The sequence below is a fragment of the Lissotriton helveticus genome, chromosome 10 (genome assembly GCF_964261635.1).
Source record: "Lissotriton helveticus chromosome 10, aLisHel1.1, whole genome shotgun sequence".
Classification (NCBI taxonomy): domain Eukaryota; kingdom Metazoa; phylum Chordata; class Amphibia; order Caudata; family Salamandridae; genus Lissotriton; species Lissotriton helveticus.
The window spans coordinates 219,812,313-219,831,356 of NC_136071.1; the positions used below are offsets into that span (position 1 = coordinate 219,812,313).

The 19,044-nt window shown below is 46.3% G+C and overlaps 1 protein-coding gene across 1 annotated transcript in view; it reads left to right on the forward strand.

Annotated features, from left to right (window-relative positions):
- The window catches only part of B9D1 (B9 domain containing 1), a 503,829-nt gene that overhangs the window by 393,794 nt on the left and 90,991 nt on the right, over positions 1 to 19,044 (forward strand). The window contains exon 6 of the mRNA XM_078665170.1: positions 818 to 885. Within this exon, the coding sequence (XP_078521296.1) occupies positions 818 to 885 (68 nt within the window). The remainder of the gene's footprint in view (positions 1 to 817; positions 886 to 19,044) is intronic.

Below are 19,044 nucleotides of genomic sequence, written 5' to 3' on the forward strand. Positions count from 1 at the left end.
GCTGATCTACCAGGTCAAATATTCACAACTTGTATTTGTGCACATATTTTATTGCACAGCGTGGACTTTGCCTGCCTTTACTTGAGGTGCAAAGTGTAGAACCTCAAGTATAAATGGCCACTAAGTTAAATATTCACCCACCATGTTTGAAAAGCAGGCTAGCAACGGCCCATTAACCTAGGACCATGTTTCATGTTGGTTCTTTCCTCCATCCAGATCCAGATCAATTGGATGTCTTGACTACAGACAAGAATACTGTACATCAAGCTAACCGTGGATACTTAGTGTTAAAAAAACAGCTCCCTCCTTTGTGTTTTTTCCTTGCGCTGCACATTCTTGCATGGACCTAGAGGGTGGTATCTCCTGGCCTCTTCAAATAAATTAAGTTGACTGACCCATAGATAATGGTGTACCGCTTTGTTTTTTGGTTTTTTAAATTAATGGTATTGTTTGCAAATATTAACTTCAAAGTCTTCTGAATAGTGATTACAAACATTGGAAAATAAGCCTTCCAAGGGCTATTTACCATCTCTTTCAGTGTGTCTGCCTTTTGTGTTGCCCTTTAATAATCTTGAATATCAATATATTGACCTATGCAGTTAAGGTGTTTTATTCTGCGGACTGGGACTGGTGTATGGTAAAGAGCTATGGTTTTGAAACTTGTATTACTATTATGCTAATATTACATTTAGAAACTCTTTTTCAACAGCTGCCATCTGAGTAAAGGACTGATTTTGAATTCGATTCTTAGAAAATAAGAATGTGCTTGACGTGTATTTTACGAAAACAAAAATGATTTTGTGTCCCTCTCTTGCAGCTGGTTTATGGGCCGTCGTCCAGAATTCACTGATCCAAAGGTTGTGGCACAAGGAGAAGGCCGAGAAGGTACAATGTGTGATGCTTTACTGTGTTTTGGTTCTCACAGTGTTTGGACCTGTCCCAAAAGTCACTACACATTTGCAAAGCCAATAGAGTTGGTGCTTCATAAAATGAATATGCCACGTTACATTGCATGCTTTTTTAACACATGCCATTACAACAACGTGTTATAACAACACATGCCATTACAGCGCAAGTCAGAACAACGACTTGCTCTAGGGGGCCCCTGGGTGTTGGAATAGTATAATTTAATCCATGTCCCAGCAAGCAAACAAAGTGGCAGGTATATGCTTCACCATTATCAAATGGTTAAGAAAAATCATCTGGATGCTGCCGCCTACTACCCAGAAGACCGTGGTCAATGCCTTAGTGACATCTCGGCTTGATTACGGTAACATCTTATATCTGGGCTCAAATAAGGCAGTGATAAAGCGTCTGCAACTTGTGCAGAACGCCGCGGCTAGATTACTTTGTAAAATCCCCAGATCTGCTAGGATCACCCAACACCTCAGGGATCTGCATTGGCTTAAGGTCGAGAACCGTATTCATTTCAAAGCCTTGAGCTACTTATTTAAAATCAAAGCTGGCACTGCCCCCAAATATCTTCAGGCCCTTGCTAAGCCCTACCTTCCAAACCGTAACCTGCGTTCAGGTACAGCGGCAAACTTTGCAGTACCTAGGTTTAAAAGAGCCAGAATGGGCGGGAGATCTTTCTCCTACCTGGGGCCAACGCTGTGGAACACACTGCCCTCGTACATTCGCAAGGAGGAAAGTTATGTGAACTTTAGAAAGAACATAAAAACGTGGCTTTTTAATAAATAATTGCTTGGTCTGTTCTCTCCCGAGTGATTTCTGAGTGTTTTGCGTTTCTGGCGCCGGGAAACCCTTGGTGGGTAGCTGCGCGCCTTATAAATGCTATAAAATAAATAAATAAATAATATTCCAACTCCAGTCTGTGCAACAGTAGCGAAGGTGTTGGATTTTAAATACAGCACAATCTGACCCCTAGAGCAATTCGTTGTTCCGACTTGCGTTGTAATGGCATGCGTTGTAACAACACCGTTGTAACGACCGCATTGTAATTGCATGCATAGTTCCACATTCGTGGTAAACGATGTTTGCCTCATAAAATAGATGGGAGAGTTTATGTAGCTACAGGAATGTGTGGTGAGTGGTTGTGAGGGTTGACGAGTCAATGAACATGAGTTTGTTGTGGGTATGTGGGTTGGTGATTATAAGTGATAGATTTGGTAAATGTGAGTTATCAGGTCAATGTTGATGGGGGAATGTAGGTGAGAATTCTTAATGTAGGTGGATATAAGCTGAATGTTAGAAGGTGTTTGCCAATATGTGGTTTTCTGAAATTGGGTGATTTTATGTAGGTTAAGTTGTGTCAGTGGCTGGGAGTAGGGGTACCCGACAGGGCAGTCCTTCTTCTCATCTTCTTTTCCAGGCAGAGATCAGGTGAGTTCCTTAGAGCTGCCTTATTTATTCCTCATATCTTGGCATAAGGAAGGAGAGCACCCTAAGCAAAAGGGGATAAGCAAACTTTCTCTAACATGGCCACTTCCTGTGAAGTGTGGCAAACTCCTAGCCCAGACTGCAATATTCTCCAATGAATCAACATGAAGAAAATCTCACCTTGGTGTGCTTGTCTGTGTAACCCAACCCAGAGGTGTGGCTAACTACTGACTACACTCCCCTTCCAAACCCTCTCCTGATCTAATTTAGTGGGCTCCCTTCTGTTAGGGGATCTAGCAAGTGGGAGCTGACCTGGGTTCTGTGACATCTGTTCTCCTGTCTTTGAAGTCCATCTTATCTCCCAGGGCCCTTTATCTCCCTCACTCCTCCAGGAAGCAAATCTCCTCCCACCAAATGGCAGTATTGTTGTAGCCCCAGGCCTCTTCACACCTACTCAGCGAGTAGCTTGGCTAAGACTGTCAACGGCTGACCAATCAGAAGAGGCTGCTACAGGGCTACTTTAAGTAACTTCAGGATAGTAAGTTCTAAAATTACTCACCAGTAATAGTTATATTAAATCCAACGTTGACAAGTTGATGGATTTAATATAAATATTAATTTGATACGTTGAATGGCATTGGTAGCTAGCTCCAACACAAATAGAGACTTTATTAAGTTAACTAAAGTCTTCCCTATGTCAGTCTATTGGGCTAGCAGCACTAAAGTAGGTAAAATGTCTAAGGCTGTGTTTCCTTGCCAGGGTATATAAAACATCTTTTATATTTTCCCTGCTTTTTAGGACTATGCACCCTACCCTTGGAGCACCTAGGGCAGATCTTAGGGGTGGCTTATGAGCAATACACATATAGTTTTGAACTTTGGAAGTACTTTTAATTCCAAAGTCGAATTTGGACTTAGTTGTATTTTAAAACCAGCCTGCAAGGTAGGCCTGGATTTAAAATACCACGAGACACCACAGGAGTGCACGCTTCAGTGCATTAAGTACCCTGGGATCTCTAAATACATATACCTTTAGATTATAGGACACTGTCCCTTGGCGTGGATAGGCGAGCACATGGCACTTACAGAGTCAGTAACCGCTAGCATCAGTCCAAAAATGGGGGGGGGGGGGAGCTAAAAGGATGACTTTCCTACAGCAGGGCATTGGTATGTTGACTTTGTCAGCATGCAAGCAGTGCATTAATAGCTGGAAGAGGTGGGCAGCAGACTTCTTCAACCCAGGTAGGTAAGCTCAGTCCAGGACTGGCATTGGTACAAAGTGATTGGAAAGTCTACAACAACCGTATACCCCAACATGGCACTATATGGAGACAAGCCCTACTCACATTGATATCATTTTAAGCCTCATGTACACTATTCTTTAATTGCCCCATTTATATGGCAAGTGATTATGATGTACAAGTTCAAATAACTTGCTGAAAAAGCAATAATTTCATACCATCCTACTCAGGAAGAAGAATAGGTTTATTCAACTTGAATATTAATGCACCTTCGGCAACAATGGTCTTCGTGAATATCAGACAAACAGCAAAATCAATTTTAAAAAGTGTAACTAGGAAGTAATCAAAATACATACAAATGAATTCTAAAAGGAGGCTTTTCGTTGGCCTGGAGAATATCTTGAATATGCACCCAAAATCTCTAGTGCACAGTCATCCATGTAACTGCTTGATTGAAACAAAATCCCCACTTCCTCCCAGCCCCTGTATTAGATTGCTGCTGGGTATGTTCCTCACACAGTTTAAGTGCACGCTTTGCATTTCATCCCTATCCCAACCTTTGCTGACGATTAAGTGTCATGTTCATGCTGCTACTTCGCATTGTCTTGCAACTGAAGTCAGTGCTGCAACATCAGCCTGGCTGGAGATTTGGCCTAACCCCAGTTTTCCATCACCCGGGCTGGGCTGCTACAATGTTTGGAACCCATTACCGCGGCTTTGTCCCCACATACCGCTGGTGTGACCTAGATCTTGAGCTAAGAAGCTACTTGCCACCTATCCCATGGGTCTGAGGCTGGGCTACCCACATATTAACTTTGAAATTATGAAGTAAATGTAAATGTAAATGTAAATGTAGTTGAGCTTATATAGCGCACAGCTACCCGCAGTGGGTTTCCCGGCGCTTGCTTAGGGAACCCTTCCTGGTATTCCCCTGTGAGATAGCAGGGTATCCACAAGGTGAAAGTCAGGCATCCCGCCGCGAGGGGCCGTTGTGGAGATTAAGCAAGCTATTGCCCAGAGTCGCAGAGTGTGAACCCGTGAGTCGAGGAGGCACCGGGGCGAGAATTATCGAGTCCGTGGAATTTTTAGCCCAAGACCCGCCGAGGCGGGGAATTGAACCCTGGTCCAGGACCGATCTCAGCTTCCGGGTCTGCTGCCTCTAACCCCTGAGCCACACTTCTCCAGACTGTAATCCACACCCCTTGAAGTCAATGAACTCTACCACAGCCATGATTTATGGCAACTTGCGGGTGTTTACAATGTTCTAACTATAAGCTCACTATCAGTCATATTTAAATGTTAAACTCCCCTCTAGAGATAGAAAAGGATTGTGGAATGATGTCAGAAGAGGATAGTTCTGGAGCTTTGGAGCTGGTTGTTGCATTGACAGTTCTTTTTAATGTTTTTTTTTAGTATTTTTAGTACACATGATTGAGAGAACAAGAACAGCAAAACAAAAAAAGTTTCATCCAACTTCAATGCAATAAATTGATTTTGTCATACAACACGGTTCTGTTCGTCCTCCCTTGTACCCTAGGGTTGTGATTAACATTATAGTATACAAACTACTCATTAGTCTTGTCCTTAAAGCATAACTCTTTTTCTATTTCATTATTTGCTTCAGCTGGTGTACCACATTTAATGTTAGGCGGTGACAAGATTTTCATTGGTGTGTAACTAATGGTCTGGCAGGGCTGTGGCTTCTCCGCTGAGGCAGAGGAGCGTCGCCACACTGCTTTTCAGCACTGCAAAAAAGGAAAGAAATAAAATGATAATAACGCAATGCTAATATCATTTTATTTTTCCGTGCTGAGGCAGTTTTGCGGGGCAGGGCTAGGCTGGGCGAAGCAGGAGGGAGGAGTGGTAGCGCTCTCTAAGTGTGCATGACTGTTTGGCTGGCCGTCTTGGGCATCCCAAACATACATGCGCTCTTTGCATGTTCTCCGCCGGCTGTATGTAGAGTGTGGGAGGAGAACATGCTCAGGCTCCCAGTTCCTGTGTGAGCGCGGAACCATGGCGCTCAGACCAGTCACAATGCTGCATTGCAGCGTTGTGATTGGCTTAGGGGAGTCTGGGTACTTCCTGTTGACACAAAAGGGAGAGGACGGAACTGAGGCGCCAGCAGGTAAGTGATTTTTTTTTAAACCCTACCCACTGCTGCTGCCCGGGAGCAGCCGCCACTGTGATCTGGCTGAATTTGTAACCATAAAAGCAAAATTCATTGTAATCTTAGTTTGTCTTTCCTTTCCAATTTAATATCCCAGGAGTTCTATCTTGTAATCCTCTACTACAACCTTGCCAACATTATAAGATATCTGTGAGGACAGAATTGACCTGTGTTGGTTGCCACATAAAGTTCAACATGGTTAAAACCTGCAACTGCATAGTATATGGTGATTGTAGTACACACCATAGAAACTGAAAAGGATAAAAGGTTTAGTCTCTGGCTAATGTGTAAATGACAGTGTATCTGCTAGGAGCATATGTGCTGATTATTATGTATACACTTTAAATATGACAGATTGGACGTCCTCCACTTTTTGATGGACGCCCCGCCTCTTTCCATGTCAAAATCAATCCCATAATAAAACAGGATAGTTAACCATTCTGAAGTCTTTGGGGATCACTCATAAACAGCTCGTTGTCCCTGGAATACTCAAGGCTGGACAAAACACCACCCTTTTAAAGAAACTAAAGGACGATCTTCACTTACTGTCCAGTGACACATCTGCCTTGGCTGGGAAGATGATGGTAAAATGCGGACCTATTACACTCCGCACACTCATTGGTCAAAAATGACCTGCTAGCACCCTAGCAACCTGGGATTTGTAGAGGATGTTCCACAGAAAGAGTAATCTTCAAAATTCCAGACGACCTTCACTCTTTGTTCACTGGAGGTGCTGCCTGTCTCCTTAGCCTTCAAGACCTATCCAGGGTTTTTGGGACATATGCTCCAGAGAGACTCGTCTGGGCGTTAGAGGTGAGATACTAAAGTGGTTTGCCTCAATCCTGACCAAATAAAATTAACTAGTCTGCCTTGCGTGTTTCAACCCTGACCTTGCGCTGTCTCAGTGGTGTCCCCCAGTGTTGGTCCGCGTTCTTCTGTTATCCTTTATATGGGACAGCAACAACTTTGTGGTACTTCTATCAATATTCTTTACTATGTTTGTTTAGGTGATGCAAGTCCATAAAACGTACACTTTCATAGAACTTAGTTAATGACATTTACAGTTATTGTACAATCGCAGCATAGTATACTTCGTATTAAAAAATTAGGATCAGTAGCGGCTGCTACCGAACAGGGGTGGTGGGGTGGGGGGAAGGGGTGGGAAATAATAAAAAATAAAAAAAACACTTACCTATGCCACAAAACACCAGCTGTCGCCTCTTCTTCCTCTGTCCTCCTTCTGCAGGAAACCCACAGCCTCCCAAAATCCCCTGACCATTCACAACTCTGCATTATAGCAGTGTTGTGATTGGTCTGAGCGCCGTGGTTCGGCACTCAGACAGGGGCTGGCAGACTGTGCATGTTCTCCACACAGGCAGTAATATAGCTTGCTTGGAAAACATGCAGAGTGCGCATGACACTTTGGCCAGCCCGAGACGACTCTCCAAACCATCATGCGTACTTTAGGTGCGGCCACCCCTCCTCCCCCTGTGATACGGGGAGCCCAGCTCCGCCCCACTGGCTTCAGCTGCAAGCTGAATTCAGAAAACAAAATAATAACAAACGTTATTATCATTCTATTTTTTGTATTTAGGGTGCAGTTCAAGCGGTTGGGCGACGCTCCTCCGCCTTAGCGGAGGAGCAACCACTGATTAGGATGTTAAATTCTAGCTTTTAAAAACAACATGGTGTGGCTAACTGAAATCATGATACATTGTAATCACTTAGGGCATGATTTAGTTTAGAGTTTGGGGATGGGTTACTCTGTCACTAGGTGACGGCTGTCCTGTCCACTTTATAAGAAGTGCATCAAATCCTATTGTGCTTTCTATAAGGCACACAGGAAGCAGTCATGTTTGTGACAGAGTAACTCATCATCCAAACATTGAATCGGGACCTAAATTCCTGAGAGGATACTGATCCTAAATGGAAGTTCATATTTTTACCTGGCAATTCTCACTTCTGTGACAAATACATGTCCTCTACCTATGACGTGTCTCGTTGGGCTTTGAACGCACTACGCCTTCCACGTCTCCTTTTTTCTTGTGTCTGACCCAGCATCTTCCTCTTTCTGTTTTTGAGTCTCGCTACTTATGCTGTATTTTTGTTTCATCTCCATTGTATGTTAGAATATTTTCTACAGAATTATTGTCTAACATAAATACAGTATCTCAATTATCTTTTAAAAAAATATCCCAGTGAAAGTAGATTTCCTGTTAACTGAAGTGGGGCGATACTTGTGCAGATAATATTTACAACACAATATTTATATCAGCCGATTTTATGACTGTGGTATTCCGCTACCACACTTCCATCTTTGCACCTCCCACCTCCTTATGTTTCCACAACTTTTCCCTATGCCTGTCGTTTCCTTTTATTTCTGCCTTCTACTTTGCCATCTGCCATTGCTTTGCTTGTGTCCTGTGTCACCTGTCTTCCTACCATTCCCTCTGTCCCTTTCCCACTCCCTCCACTCTGTCCTCTACCCACCCTTGTCTCTTCGTAGCGGTTGATTTAAAAAGATCAGTGGAGCGGTTAGTGGAGGTTGATTGAATCCACGGCCATATTGCATGTAGGACTTGCTAATGACAGCATGTGTCCCTCGTGTAGATTGACGTCACTGCATTGATGAGTCACTGGGAAGTTACCTCCTACATGCTAAAGATACCTCTCTGCCCCACAATTGTCCTTTAAGCTCTCTGATATAGCTGCCACTTAGATTCTAAAACTGTTCTCATTTTGTAGGAAATTGCCTATGCAGCCCCTTTATCCTCGGGCAGATTAGCTCAAAGATCTTAGTTTCTAATTGCCATGCTTCTCCTGAAGGTGACTTTCATAGAGTAGGCCATCAACCTAGGCAGAATCCAGTCTAGAAAAGATCATGCGCTGCCCATCACCTGGGTCATTCCTTAGAATGTATTATTTTAAATCAGTGATACACATTTGATCTCCTTGGATTTCTGTCATATTTTGGGCTCTTTCAAAACACTTGTTCATAGCCATCGCTTGAGAGATATAAAAATAAATTCGCCGTAAAATGTTATTTTCGACTGCATGCAAATTACTTGTTTCCAGCTGTTAGGCGCTTCTGCAGACTGTTAAATCAGCACTGAGGAAATAATGATTCTGCCCTTATTATTGTTGCCGCCAACCAGCAATGCAGATGAACACATCACCAGCACTGTTGGCAGGAGCCTTTATCTTGCTTCATGGGGTGAAACATAATGTTCTTGTTTGACTTTGCGTGATAGGCAGACACACCAGAAAATGTGTTGCAAGCAGCGGGCTGGAGATAGCAAGCGGGAGTTTGTGGCTCCAATGCTGGCCGTACATTTCTCAGACCTCTGTTCAGTTTTGCATTCATCCGGGGTATGTGAAGCAATGTTCTGACAAGGTCCAATGGATTAACTTCGTAGAGCAGTGCAGCCTTCCAAAGATTGGTGCAGATCCTAGGCCTGAACTTACCCATTGCCTCATTTTCATTGAAGGCATGTCTGGTGATGTACTGCAGGTTCGCAGATCCTTTTTTAGTTCCCTCACTCACCTTTTTCGTTAGAGGGACCCAATGTTCTAACTCCAGTTTGTTGGACGGAATGAAACAAACAATGGTAGGTTTCTGAAGCTATCATATGTTGAGCAAAATCAGGCTTCTCCAATCAGTAGCTCGTGAGCTACTGGTGGCTAACCAATTACCTGTGAGTAGCTCGCCTGTGTGCAGCCCAGGATATCAAATTAAACTTTTGCGTGGTAGAATTTGTGTATACCAAAAATTGAAAAGTGTATATTTGAGGCAAAAATGTGTGTATTTTCAGAACCCATAATTTCAAAAATATATTTAAAGTTGATATGTGAATGATAAATCATGTAGGGGAGAGGGTGTGGTCTAACAGCTAGAACTGTCAACCTCAAATCTGGGGAACTGGGTTCGAGTCTCGGCAAAGACGCTCAACATCCTGTGATTATGGGCAAATCACTTAATCTCCCCGTGCCCAACAAAAATGTATATGTCCTCATATAAAGCAACTGGTGCTCTTGTATAGCGCTCTGATACTTGATACCTTCGGGTCAAGTTTGCGCTATATAAAACTCTGGAAAAAAATAATTGAGAGACTTATTAATAACATTATTCCCTTTGTGCTAGGGGCATTGCAGCTGTGACTGTTATGTATTACCCTTGTATAGGTATTCAAAACTGACTACGCCTTTTTTTTTTTTTTACAGAATTGCTAGTTCTGTAGTAGGGGATCTCTGTTATAGTCATAATCTAGTGAATAGTCCCGCCCATGTGCGTGGACCCCGGAGCAATCAAAAATAATCTCTTACAGTGTCGAAAAAATGCAGAACTGCACAGACACTTAAGAGAGAATTTAAAGACAGATAATGCAGCCTATTAAAGCTGCACTGTCCAGTACTTCAACTAGAAATCCCACCACAAAATCCACAAAACAGCAAAGCCTGTACAGATTTCCCTTGCTTTAACAGCAAACACCCTCTGGAATGATAGAGAGGAGAACCTGGACAGACAAGCCCCATAGGCTGCCATTATGTGGCTCAGAATAGGATACTGTGCCTTTAAGAGAACCTTCCAGAACTTCACAGTATCCCAGAATGCACTGCAGGTCCCAGTTACTTTCAGTTCTTTTTTCCGGCTCCTGCAAGCAGGACCCTGGAGCATTGAGCTCTCCCTTTTCAAGGGTTTATTGGTGATTTTTCACTATTAAGTTCGATTTGAGTGCTTCTAAAGTACTTTAGTGCTGTTCTTCTTGGTTTTTGCTCCTTTTTGATGTCAAATATGCCTGCATTATTTGACAAATGCCCGGAGTGCTCCAGGAAGAAGGCAAATTCAGATTCCCATGAGGTGTGTATCCTCTGCCTTCCCTCTTCCCACATCCCTGAGGAGTGTGAGATTTGTCAAGGCTTCTCTGGCAGGACCCTGAAGGAAAGACAGAAAATCAGGCTTCAGGGCCTCGAGGAAAGAAGACTGAAGGTGCAAGGTGGGTCTGGAGGGGCTTATTCTGCCCATGCTGAGGCCTCTGGGGGGCTCCCCATGGGCAGGAAGACCAGCAAACGCTCCCATTCTCTGTCTGGGTCGGTGGCACTGACCACGACGTCGAAAGGGATGACTACGGTCTGTTCCCCATCTCCCCAGGGCTCTGGGTCGAAGCGACGTCGACGGTCGATGTCGAGGGAGTTACACAGGCCGCCGTCGAAGTCTCCTTTGACGATTTCATCGTCATCGTCATCTGCGTCGACGTCGAGTGATCGACGTCGATGGGCCCGGCGTCGGCGCTCGCCGTCGAAGCGACACCGCCGTTCGCCATCGGCGAAGAGGAAGCGATCGTCGTCGAGGGGATCCTCGTTGTCGAGGCCGCCGTCGAGGCGGAAGAGGTCGCCGTCGAGGCGCTCGAGGTCGACGTCGAGGCACAAGAGGTCGTCGTCGAGGCGCAAGAGGTCGTCTTCGAGACACAAGAGGTCGCCGTCGAGGCATGGTAGATGGTCGACGCCGAGGAAGGGGCGCTCGACGTCGAGGGGCCTATGCTCGCCGTCTGGTCACTGTTCTTCGACATCGAGGAAACGTGGTGAGAGGCCTGATGCTGTGGGAGGCTCTCCACAGTCCAGATCTGGAAAGGAAGGCGGATCACCGGGATCGGTGTACTCCGAGGTGTATACTCCATCACAGAAGCATGTTACACCTCCGCCTCCATTGCCGAGGGGTCTCCCTCCGAGGGCTACGACCCCTCCTCCGTTACCTCCTCTGCCTCCACCGCCTCCACCGGTGCCTCGGCCTCAGGTGCCAGAGAGGCCGCCCCCGGTTCCACCAGGTCGGTCTCGTTGCCCAGGCTTCCGACCCCTCCCAAAGGGACTCCTAAGCCGCAGGTCCCGTCCAAACCCAAAACGCCCGCCCCGGGGAAACCGGCAGAGCGTCCCAGACCTAGGAAATCACAGTCAGGAAGATCGAGGAGTAGGCACAGGTCCTCCACTAGATCTAGGCATCGCCATAGGAGGCGAGGATCCAGGTCCCATACGGACTCCTCTAGGACTCGCTCATATTCACCGACCTTATCGGACTCCCCGGAAACAAGGGTGTCTCCGGTAGACGGTAGACGACATCAGCACGTTCCAGGAGGTTCTCCTGAGGGGGGCTACGAAATTGGGCATCACGGTGACAGCTCCTACACCTACGACGTCTGTGATATTCGAGACACTTCACAAGAAGCATCTGTCTCGCCCTCTGCTGCCATTGGTGCCAGGACTGGTCGAACCTGCGGAGGAGCTGTTCCTTACGCCTGCGGTGGTGAAGGCCGCTCCCTCCCGACTTCTGAAGAAGTACAGAGCACCGGATTCGGACCCGGCCTTCCTGCGGATGGACCCAGTACCCGACTCCTTGATAGTGACGGCGGCCAGGAAGTTACACTCTACCTCACCGTCCTCCACTGTGCCGCCTGATAAAGAAAGCCGATGGATTGATTCGGCTGGAAGGAAGGCTTGTGGTACGTCTTCCACCACCATGAAAGCCTCCAGCGATTCGGCATTGCTGGGGCGGTACGGCCGTGCCCTGTGGGACTCCCTAGAACAGTTCACGGACCTTCTGCCACGAGACAAGAAGGAGGACTTCCTAGAAATACTTAAGGAAGGGATGCTGGTGTCAAACCAGGTCATCAGCGCCGCTGCGGATATCTCGCTGTTGGCGGCCCATGGTTACTGTCACGGGATCAACCAGCGCCGCCATGCTTGGCTCAGGTTGACGTCACTCAAGCCGGAAGCACAGCAGCGGGTGGCCAATCTGCCCTTTTCCGGAGAAACACTGTTCGGAAAACATGCCGATGATGAGATGGCCCGCATGAAGGCGGAGGCGGAGACCCTGACGGCTGTGGGCTTGGAAAAGCCCAAGGAAAAGAAGCCCTACCGCCCGTTCCAGAGACGGTTCGGTGCACAGGGAAAAGGACGAGGACAGTCTTCGGCACAGCAGCAGCAACAACAGCAGCAGTTCTGGAGGCCCTTCCAGAAGCGCCAGAGGGGTAGAGGTGGACAACAGTCCTCTACTGTGAACAAAGGCCCGGCCGGGTCTCGACCCTTAGCGGTTACTTCCCCTTCATCCGTTACCCGCTCCGGTGGGGGGAAGCGTTCAATTTTTTCTGGCAGAGTGGAGAAAAATTACTCAGGACAAGTGGGTGCTGAATATTGTTTGCAATGGATACAGTCTTCGGTTCACCAGCCCTCCTCCATCGATTCCTCCAGTCAGCTCGCAGTATCAGCTGCGCGAGCTCCAGTCGGAGGCCGATATACTGTTAAGGAAAAGGGCGATAGAAGACGTACCTCTGTCTCAAAGAGGAAGAGGTCTGTACTCCCGATTCTTTCTGGTCCGCAAGAAGGACAAGAACGAGTTCAGGCCCATTCTGGACTTGCGACAGGCAAACAAGTGGATTCGCAGAGAAAAGTTTCGCATGCTGTCGTTGCATCAGATTTATCCTCAGTTGCAACGGGGAGACTGGCTATGTGCAATAGACCTGCAGGATGCGTACTTCCATGTGCCCATTGCACACAAACACAGGAAGTTCCTGCAATTTCAAGTCGGCACCAATCACTATCAATACACGGTACTTCCATTCGGGCTGAAATCTGCGCCCAGGACTTTCTCGAAGTGCATGGCAGTGGTAGCTGCACACCTGCGGAAGAACAAGGTGTTTGTCTACCCGTACCTGGACGATTGGTTGATCAAGACCTCCTCCTTCTCGGAAGCTCAAGCGCACTTCCAGAAGACGTGCATTCTATTGAACAAGCTGGGGTTGCACATCAACATGTCCAAGTCTGTCCCGACTCCGGTCCAGTGCATTCAGTACTTGGGAGCCACCATCGATACGATGTCAGCAAGCGTGTCTCCTTCGGAGGAGCGACGATTATCACTCCTTCGGAAGGCTCAGGCTCTTATGACCAATCCATCAACGACAGTGAGGACGGTGTCTTCTCTACTGGGGTCGATGGCCTCTTGTATCTTCCTGACGCCACATGCACGGCTGCACATGAGACCGCTGCAGGAGTGCTTGGAAGATCAGTGGGACCAGAGGAGAGGTTCTTGGGACGACAAGATACGACTATCTCTGCATGCTCTTCAGTCTCTGAAGTGGTGGTGTTCAGCGGAGAATCTCCTCAGAGGGGTTCCCTTCCACAAGGACATTCCCACTCAGACTCTCGTGACGGATGCTTCTCTCCAGGGTTGGGGAGCGCACTCCGGAGACTTACAGATTCAAGGGACGTGGTCCCCGACGGAGTCCACGTACCACATCAATTTCCTGGAACTCAGAGCTGTTCACTTGGCACTGAAGGCTTTTCACCCGTCCTTCCAGACCAACTCTCTGCTTGTACAGACGGACAATACGACCACGATGTATTACCTCAACAAGCAGGGGGGCTCGAGATCTCGCACCCTGTCACAGGAGGCGCAGGCGATCTGGCACTGGCTTCTGGCCCGAGGACTGACGATAACCGCCACCCATCTGCCAGGTGTGCAGAATGCTCAGGCAGACGCACTGAGCAGACTGATTCAGGAAAACCACGAATGGGTCATAAACGACGAAGTGCTGGGGGAAGTCTTCGCAAGGTGGGGAACTCCAGACGTAGATCTGTTCGCCACCGCAGAAAACAGCAAATGCCGAGACTTCGCCTCCAGGTATTACCAGCCAGGGACGCTGGGGAATGCGTTATGGATCAACTGGTCGAACAGCTTTCTGTACGCTTTTCCACCCATTCCCCTAATTCGGACGGTTCTCATCAAGCTGTCCCAGTCCAGGGCGCGGATGATTCTGATTGCCCCGGAATGGCCCAGACAGTGGTGGTTCACGAACCTGCTTCACCGGTCTCTCCTTCCTCACATACGGCTGCCGTGCAGGCCGGACCTTCTCACGAGGTTCGGGGGGCGGATGTTGCACCCCAACCTCTCGTCTTTGAGTTTGGCGGCATGGCTCCTGAGATAGTGCAATATGGCCATCTGAATCTCCCAGAAGATTGCATGGACATACTGAAGGAGGCTAAGCGACCTTCCACTAGGACTTCTTATGCTTACAAGTGGAAGAGGTTTTGCATCTGGTGCAAGTCCAAGAACTATGACCCTACGACATGCAAGGAGGATGTCATCCTTCCATATCTACTACATTTGGCGCAGTCTGGCCTTAATGTCCATTCCATTAAGGTTCATCTGGCTGCTTTGACTGCCTACAGGAAATGCCCTTCACAGACTTCCTTCTTCCAGATCCCTGTGATCAAAGATTTTCTGGAAGGCTGGAAGGCTTGAAGAAAGTATTCCCTCCTGTCAGGCTTCCTTCGCCTTCATGGGAATTGAATGTGGTGCTGTCCAGATTGATGAAGGAGCCTTTTGAACCTATTCATAAGGCTTTGTTGCAGCACCTGTCCTGGAAGGCGGCGTTCCTCGTGGCCATTACATCGGCCCGCAGGCTGAGTGAAATTCAGGCGTTGTGTTGCCAGGAACCTTATACTGTATTTCATGCTGCTAAGGTTGTTATGCGTACTCACCCTAAATTTCTTCCCAAGGTTATTTCTGATTTTCATGTCAACCAGACTATAACTTTGCCTACGTTTTTTCAGAATCCTTCATCTCCAGCGGAAAGGTCTTTACATTCCCTGGATGTTAGGAGGGTGTTGAAATTTTATCTGGAAAAAACCAAAGATATTCGTAGGTCAGACCAATTGTTTATCAATTATGGGTCAGTCAGGACGGGTCTTGCTACCTCTAAACAGTCCATCTCGAGGTGGATTGTGTCCTGCATACAATTGTGTTACCAAAAGGCTAATAAGACCTTAGGGGGCTAACCTAAGGCTCATTCCACCAGGGGCAAAGCTGCCACTACGGCTTTGCTTCGTAATGTTCCCATTGCAGAAATCTGCAAGGCGGCCACTTGGAAGTCGGTCCATACCTTTGCTAAGCATTACTGCCTGGACTCTGATGCCAGGGCAGACGCTCAGGTTGGGCAGGCTTCACTGCGAAATCTGTTCGCACAATAGTGGTGTTATTTCTCGTTTCTCCACCGCCGCTTTGGTGTGGGGATGGGCTTGACGTTCTATTCGCTAGATTATGACTATACACAGAGATCCCCTACTACAGAAGGAGTAGTTTCTGTCCTGTAACTCCAGTTCTGTAGTAGGGGTATCTCTGTTATAGTCATAAGCGCCCGCCCTCCTCCCCGGTGGAGAGAGATATTCATGTAAGGAATGCTACAGGTCTGGCGTGTTACGCCTTCAAAAAGAACTGAAAGTAACTGGGACCTGCAGTGCATTCTGGGATACTGTGAAGTTCTGGAAGGTTCTCTTAAAGGCACAGTATCCTATTCTGAGCCACATAATGGCAGCCTATGGGGCTTGTCTGTCCAGGTTCTCCTCTCTATCATTCCAGAGGGTGTTTGCTGTTAAAGCAAGGAAAATCTGTACAGGCTTTGCTGTTTTGTGAATTTTGTGGTGGAATTTCTAGTTGAAGTACTGGACAGTGTAGCTTTTATAGGCTGCATTATCTGTCTTTAAATTCTCTCTTAAGTGTCTGTGCAGTTCTGCATTTTTTCGACACTGTAAGAGATTATTGTTGATTGCTCCGGGGTCCACGCACATGAGCGGGACTATTCACTAGATTATGACTATAACAGAGATACCCCTACTACAGAACTGGAGTTACAGGACAGAAACTACTCCTAATGCTGTACTGAGGTGTTCACAACTGGTAATTTTGCATAGGGTGGCCACTAATGTACTCCTGTCTTAAGTGCACAATCCTAATAATTTCGTAGCTCCGGATGATTTTCATTGGAACAAAAGTAGCTCTCTTTAGTGAAAAGGTTGGGGACCCCCTGATCTATGGAAAATGCCCATTGATGTCCAAGAGGGCTGGAGCATCGCACTTTCTCAGGATGTAAAGGACCCCATTTAGATTAATTGTATGTAATTTTGTGGTGTGTACATATGGTGAACATCTTACAAGGATGTGGGCTTTGTGAACCAATTTCAAGCACCACTCCATACGGAATACAACATTGGGCTTTTCATAGGTGTGATCCTTTAGTAAAGCCACATTGTATTGTGGTATATGTTGCTTGGATTTGGCACTTTAATGTTTCAGTATAAACCGCGGAATAAAGTGCCTGTTCCATCAGGAGAGCAAACCCCAGTGCTTACCACTGACCTTGAAGGGAGTAATTAGAAAAACATAAACACAGCTGTGGCCCTCCTCAGTCAAAGCGGCACAAGACACGCGTGGGGGTTTGTTTTTGTGCGTGTGTGTGTGTGTGTATTTATTAATTTAATTTTTGCATGACATTATTTCCGCCTCCCATAAATGAGTTAACACGCTTCAATTGTCACTTAGAAACATCGTGTTCTTTTCACTTAAGCAGTTGATACAGTTAAACATGCACTGTGGTAATATTCTGACATCATTACTTTTGCCTGATCGAGTGCATTCCATATTTAATATCAATACCATCTCTTTCGGTCACAAGTGTCATATCCGTTAACTTTAGTCCATCGTGTGAATATCTGGACTGCTTTCTGGTTTTCTTTTTGGTTTTCTTTGGCTTGTATTCACACTTTCGCTAGTGGCTTGCATTGATTTTCTTCTGTCCCACGTATTTATTTATTTAGTGAAGCTACTTTCAATAAGACTCTTCTCTTTAGCATTATGAATTTTGGCAAATGTGCTCTCACAGTTGATAGGCTGGATAATTCACAAACTCTTTCCTATCCAGAAAAGCAGCAGAGGCTTCACTGATCAGCAGTAAAAGAAAAAAGCCAAACTGAACTCAGGAGTAGGGTGGACTGAGCCTTTGTTCAGGGCGTTTCTTAAATAAACAGACGATAACAATATCCCTCCTGGACTGGGAATCTACTATCAATTTTAAAGTATTTCTCACGTTTGTAATTTGAAAAATAGAGACTGCCTCCCACGGTTTGCCACCGGAAGTGGATTATTCAGTCGTTACCACAAGAGGGTTTCTGTGGAGATGATGTCTTTGTGCTTTTTTCATGTTTTGCCATGTATTCGCAAACTAGGCACAAGATACTGCATTTATGTTTCGAAATGAGAGTGAACTCCAGGTACGGAAGTTGCAACCACATATATATCAGCCTTCACTCTTTTGCCACTTTTCTTGTTGCTGTAGAGTGCTGCTATTGCGTTGTTGCATACATATTCCATAGAGAGGGAACAGAGGGGAAAAATACTCATGGAAGCACACCACAACAATTCATCTTTTTTGGTCGTGCCTACCATACTGCGCAAGCTATCTAGCTGCGAAAGAGCTACTGTGGACTTCCCAAAACTTTCAGTGGGGTTAAAGCCCTTTCATTGTTTACCATTGGTTGGCTGTATTATCACTGCTGAAAGAACAATTGATGGACAGACTGTTGAACAACGTCAGACATTCACCCCCAGTACAGAGATGTGGGCCTAAACCCATTGTTTTATGCTCCCCATGCCATTCCAGTTTAAACTCAGCCATATGCAAATCCGTCTTGACCCTGTGCCCCATGGGAACAGTCCAGCCCGAACTTCCAGGCCAGGTCCCCCCTGGACCCGAATTCAGCATCCTGGGAGCGGTTTCGGGGTTTCACCCCTCAACATCCAGGTTAGCTTCACTCCAGTGGCATGGAGAGAAAGGGACCCACGTCTGGGCATACCCGTCCCACTCGGGTTGACAAATGTAAAAGAAAAATTGCTTGACAGAAAATTGAACACTGCCATTTGCTGCTTGGAGCTCCTCTACAAAAAAAAAGGTATTTTGCGCACTTAATATTCTGTTTTTATTTACTAATTTAGGTGGAGTCCACCATCATAAAGCAGCTAAGAAAATAGCACCTTTATTTCTGTAGGTAAACATGATTGTGGTGACACGCCTGGAGAATGACACAACCACAACATCAGCCGCGTCATTGAGCCTTTGGGTTTCTTTTTTTTGCCAATACTGTACAGGATCAATAAACAGCATTGGCAAATCCAGTAGGCCCAAAAGGCAAGACCTTTTGGCTTTCCACTACTTGATGGAAACCAGTGCTTCCCACGTTCGAAAAAGAGTCCCTTTGTTTACAAATATAAGAGGTGAAGTAGAAATGACCATTTTCGGTCTATTTCTGTGTCAACTACTGCAGATGCCAGCGGTTTTACTCTGACCCATCTCTTCCCTCTCCAACTTATTGGGTCTACAGTGTAAGGGTTGTGTTGTGTGAAGGCATTATACTGTCACCCTTGCCCTTTTGGAGCTCACCCACCTAAGCATTTCCACTTTTACCACTTCTACATTG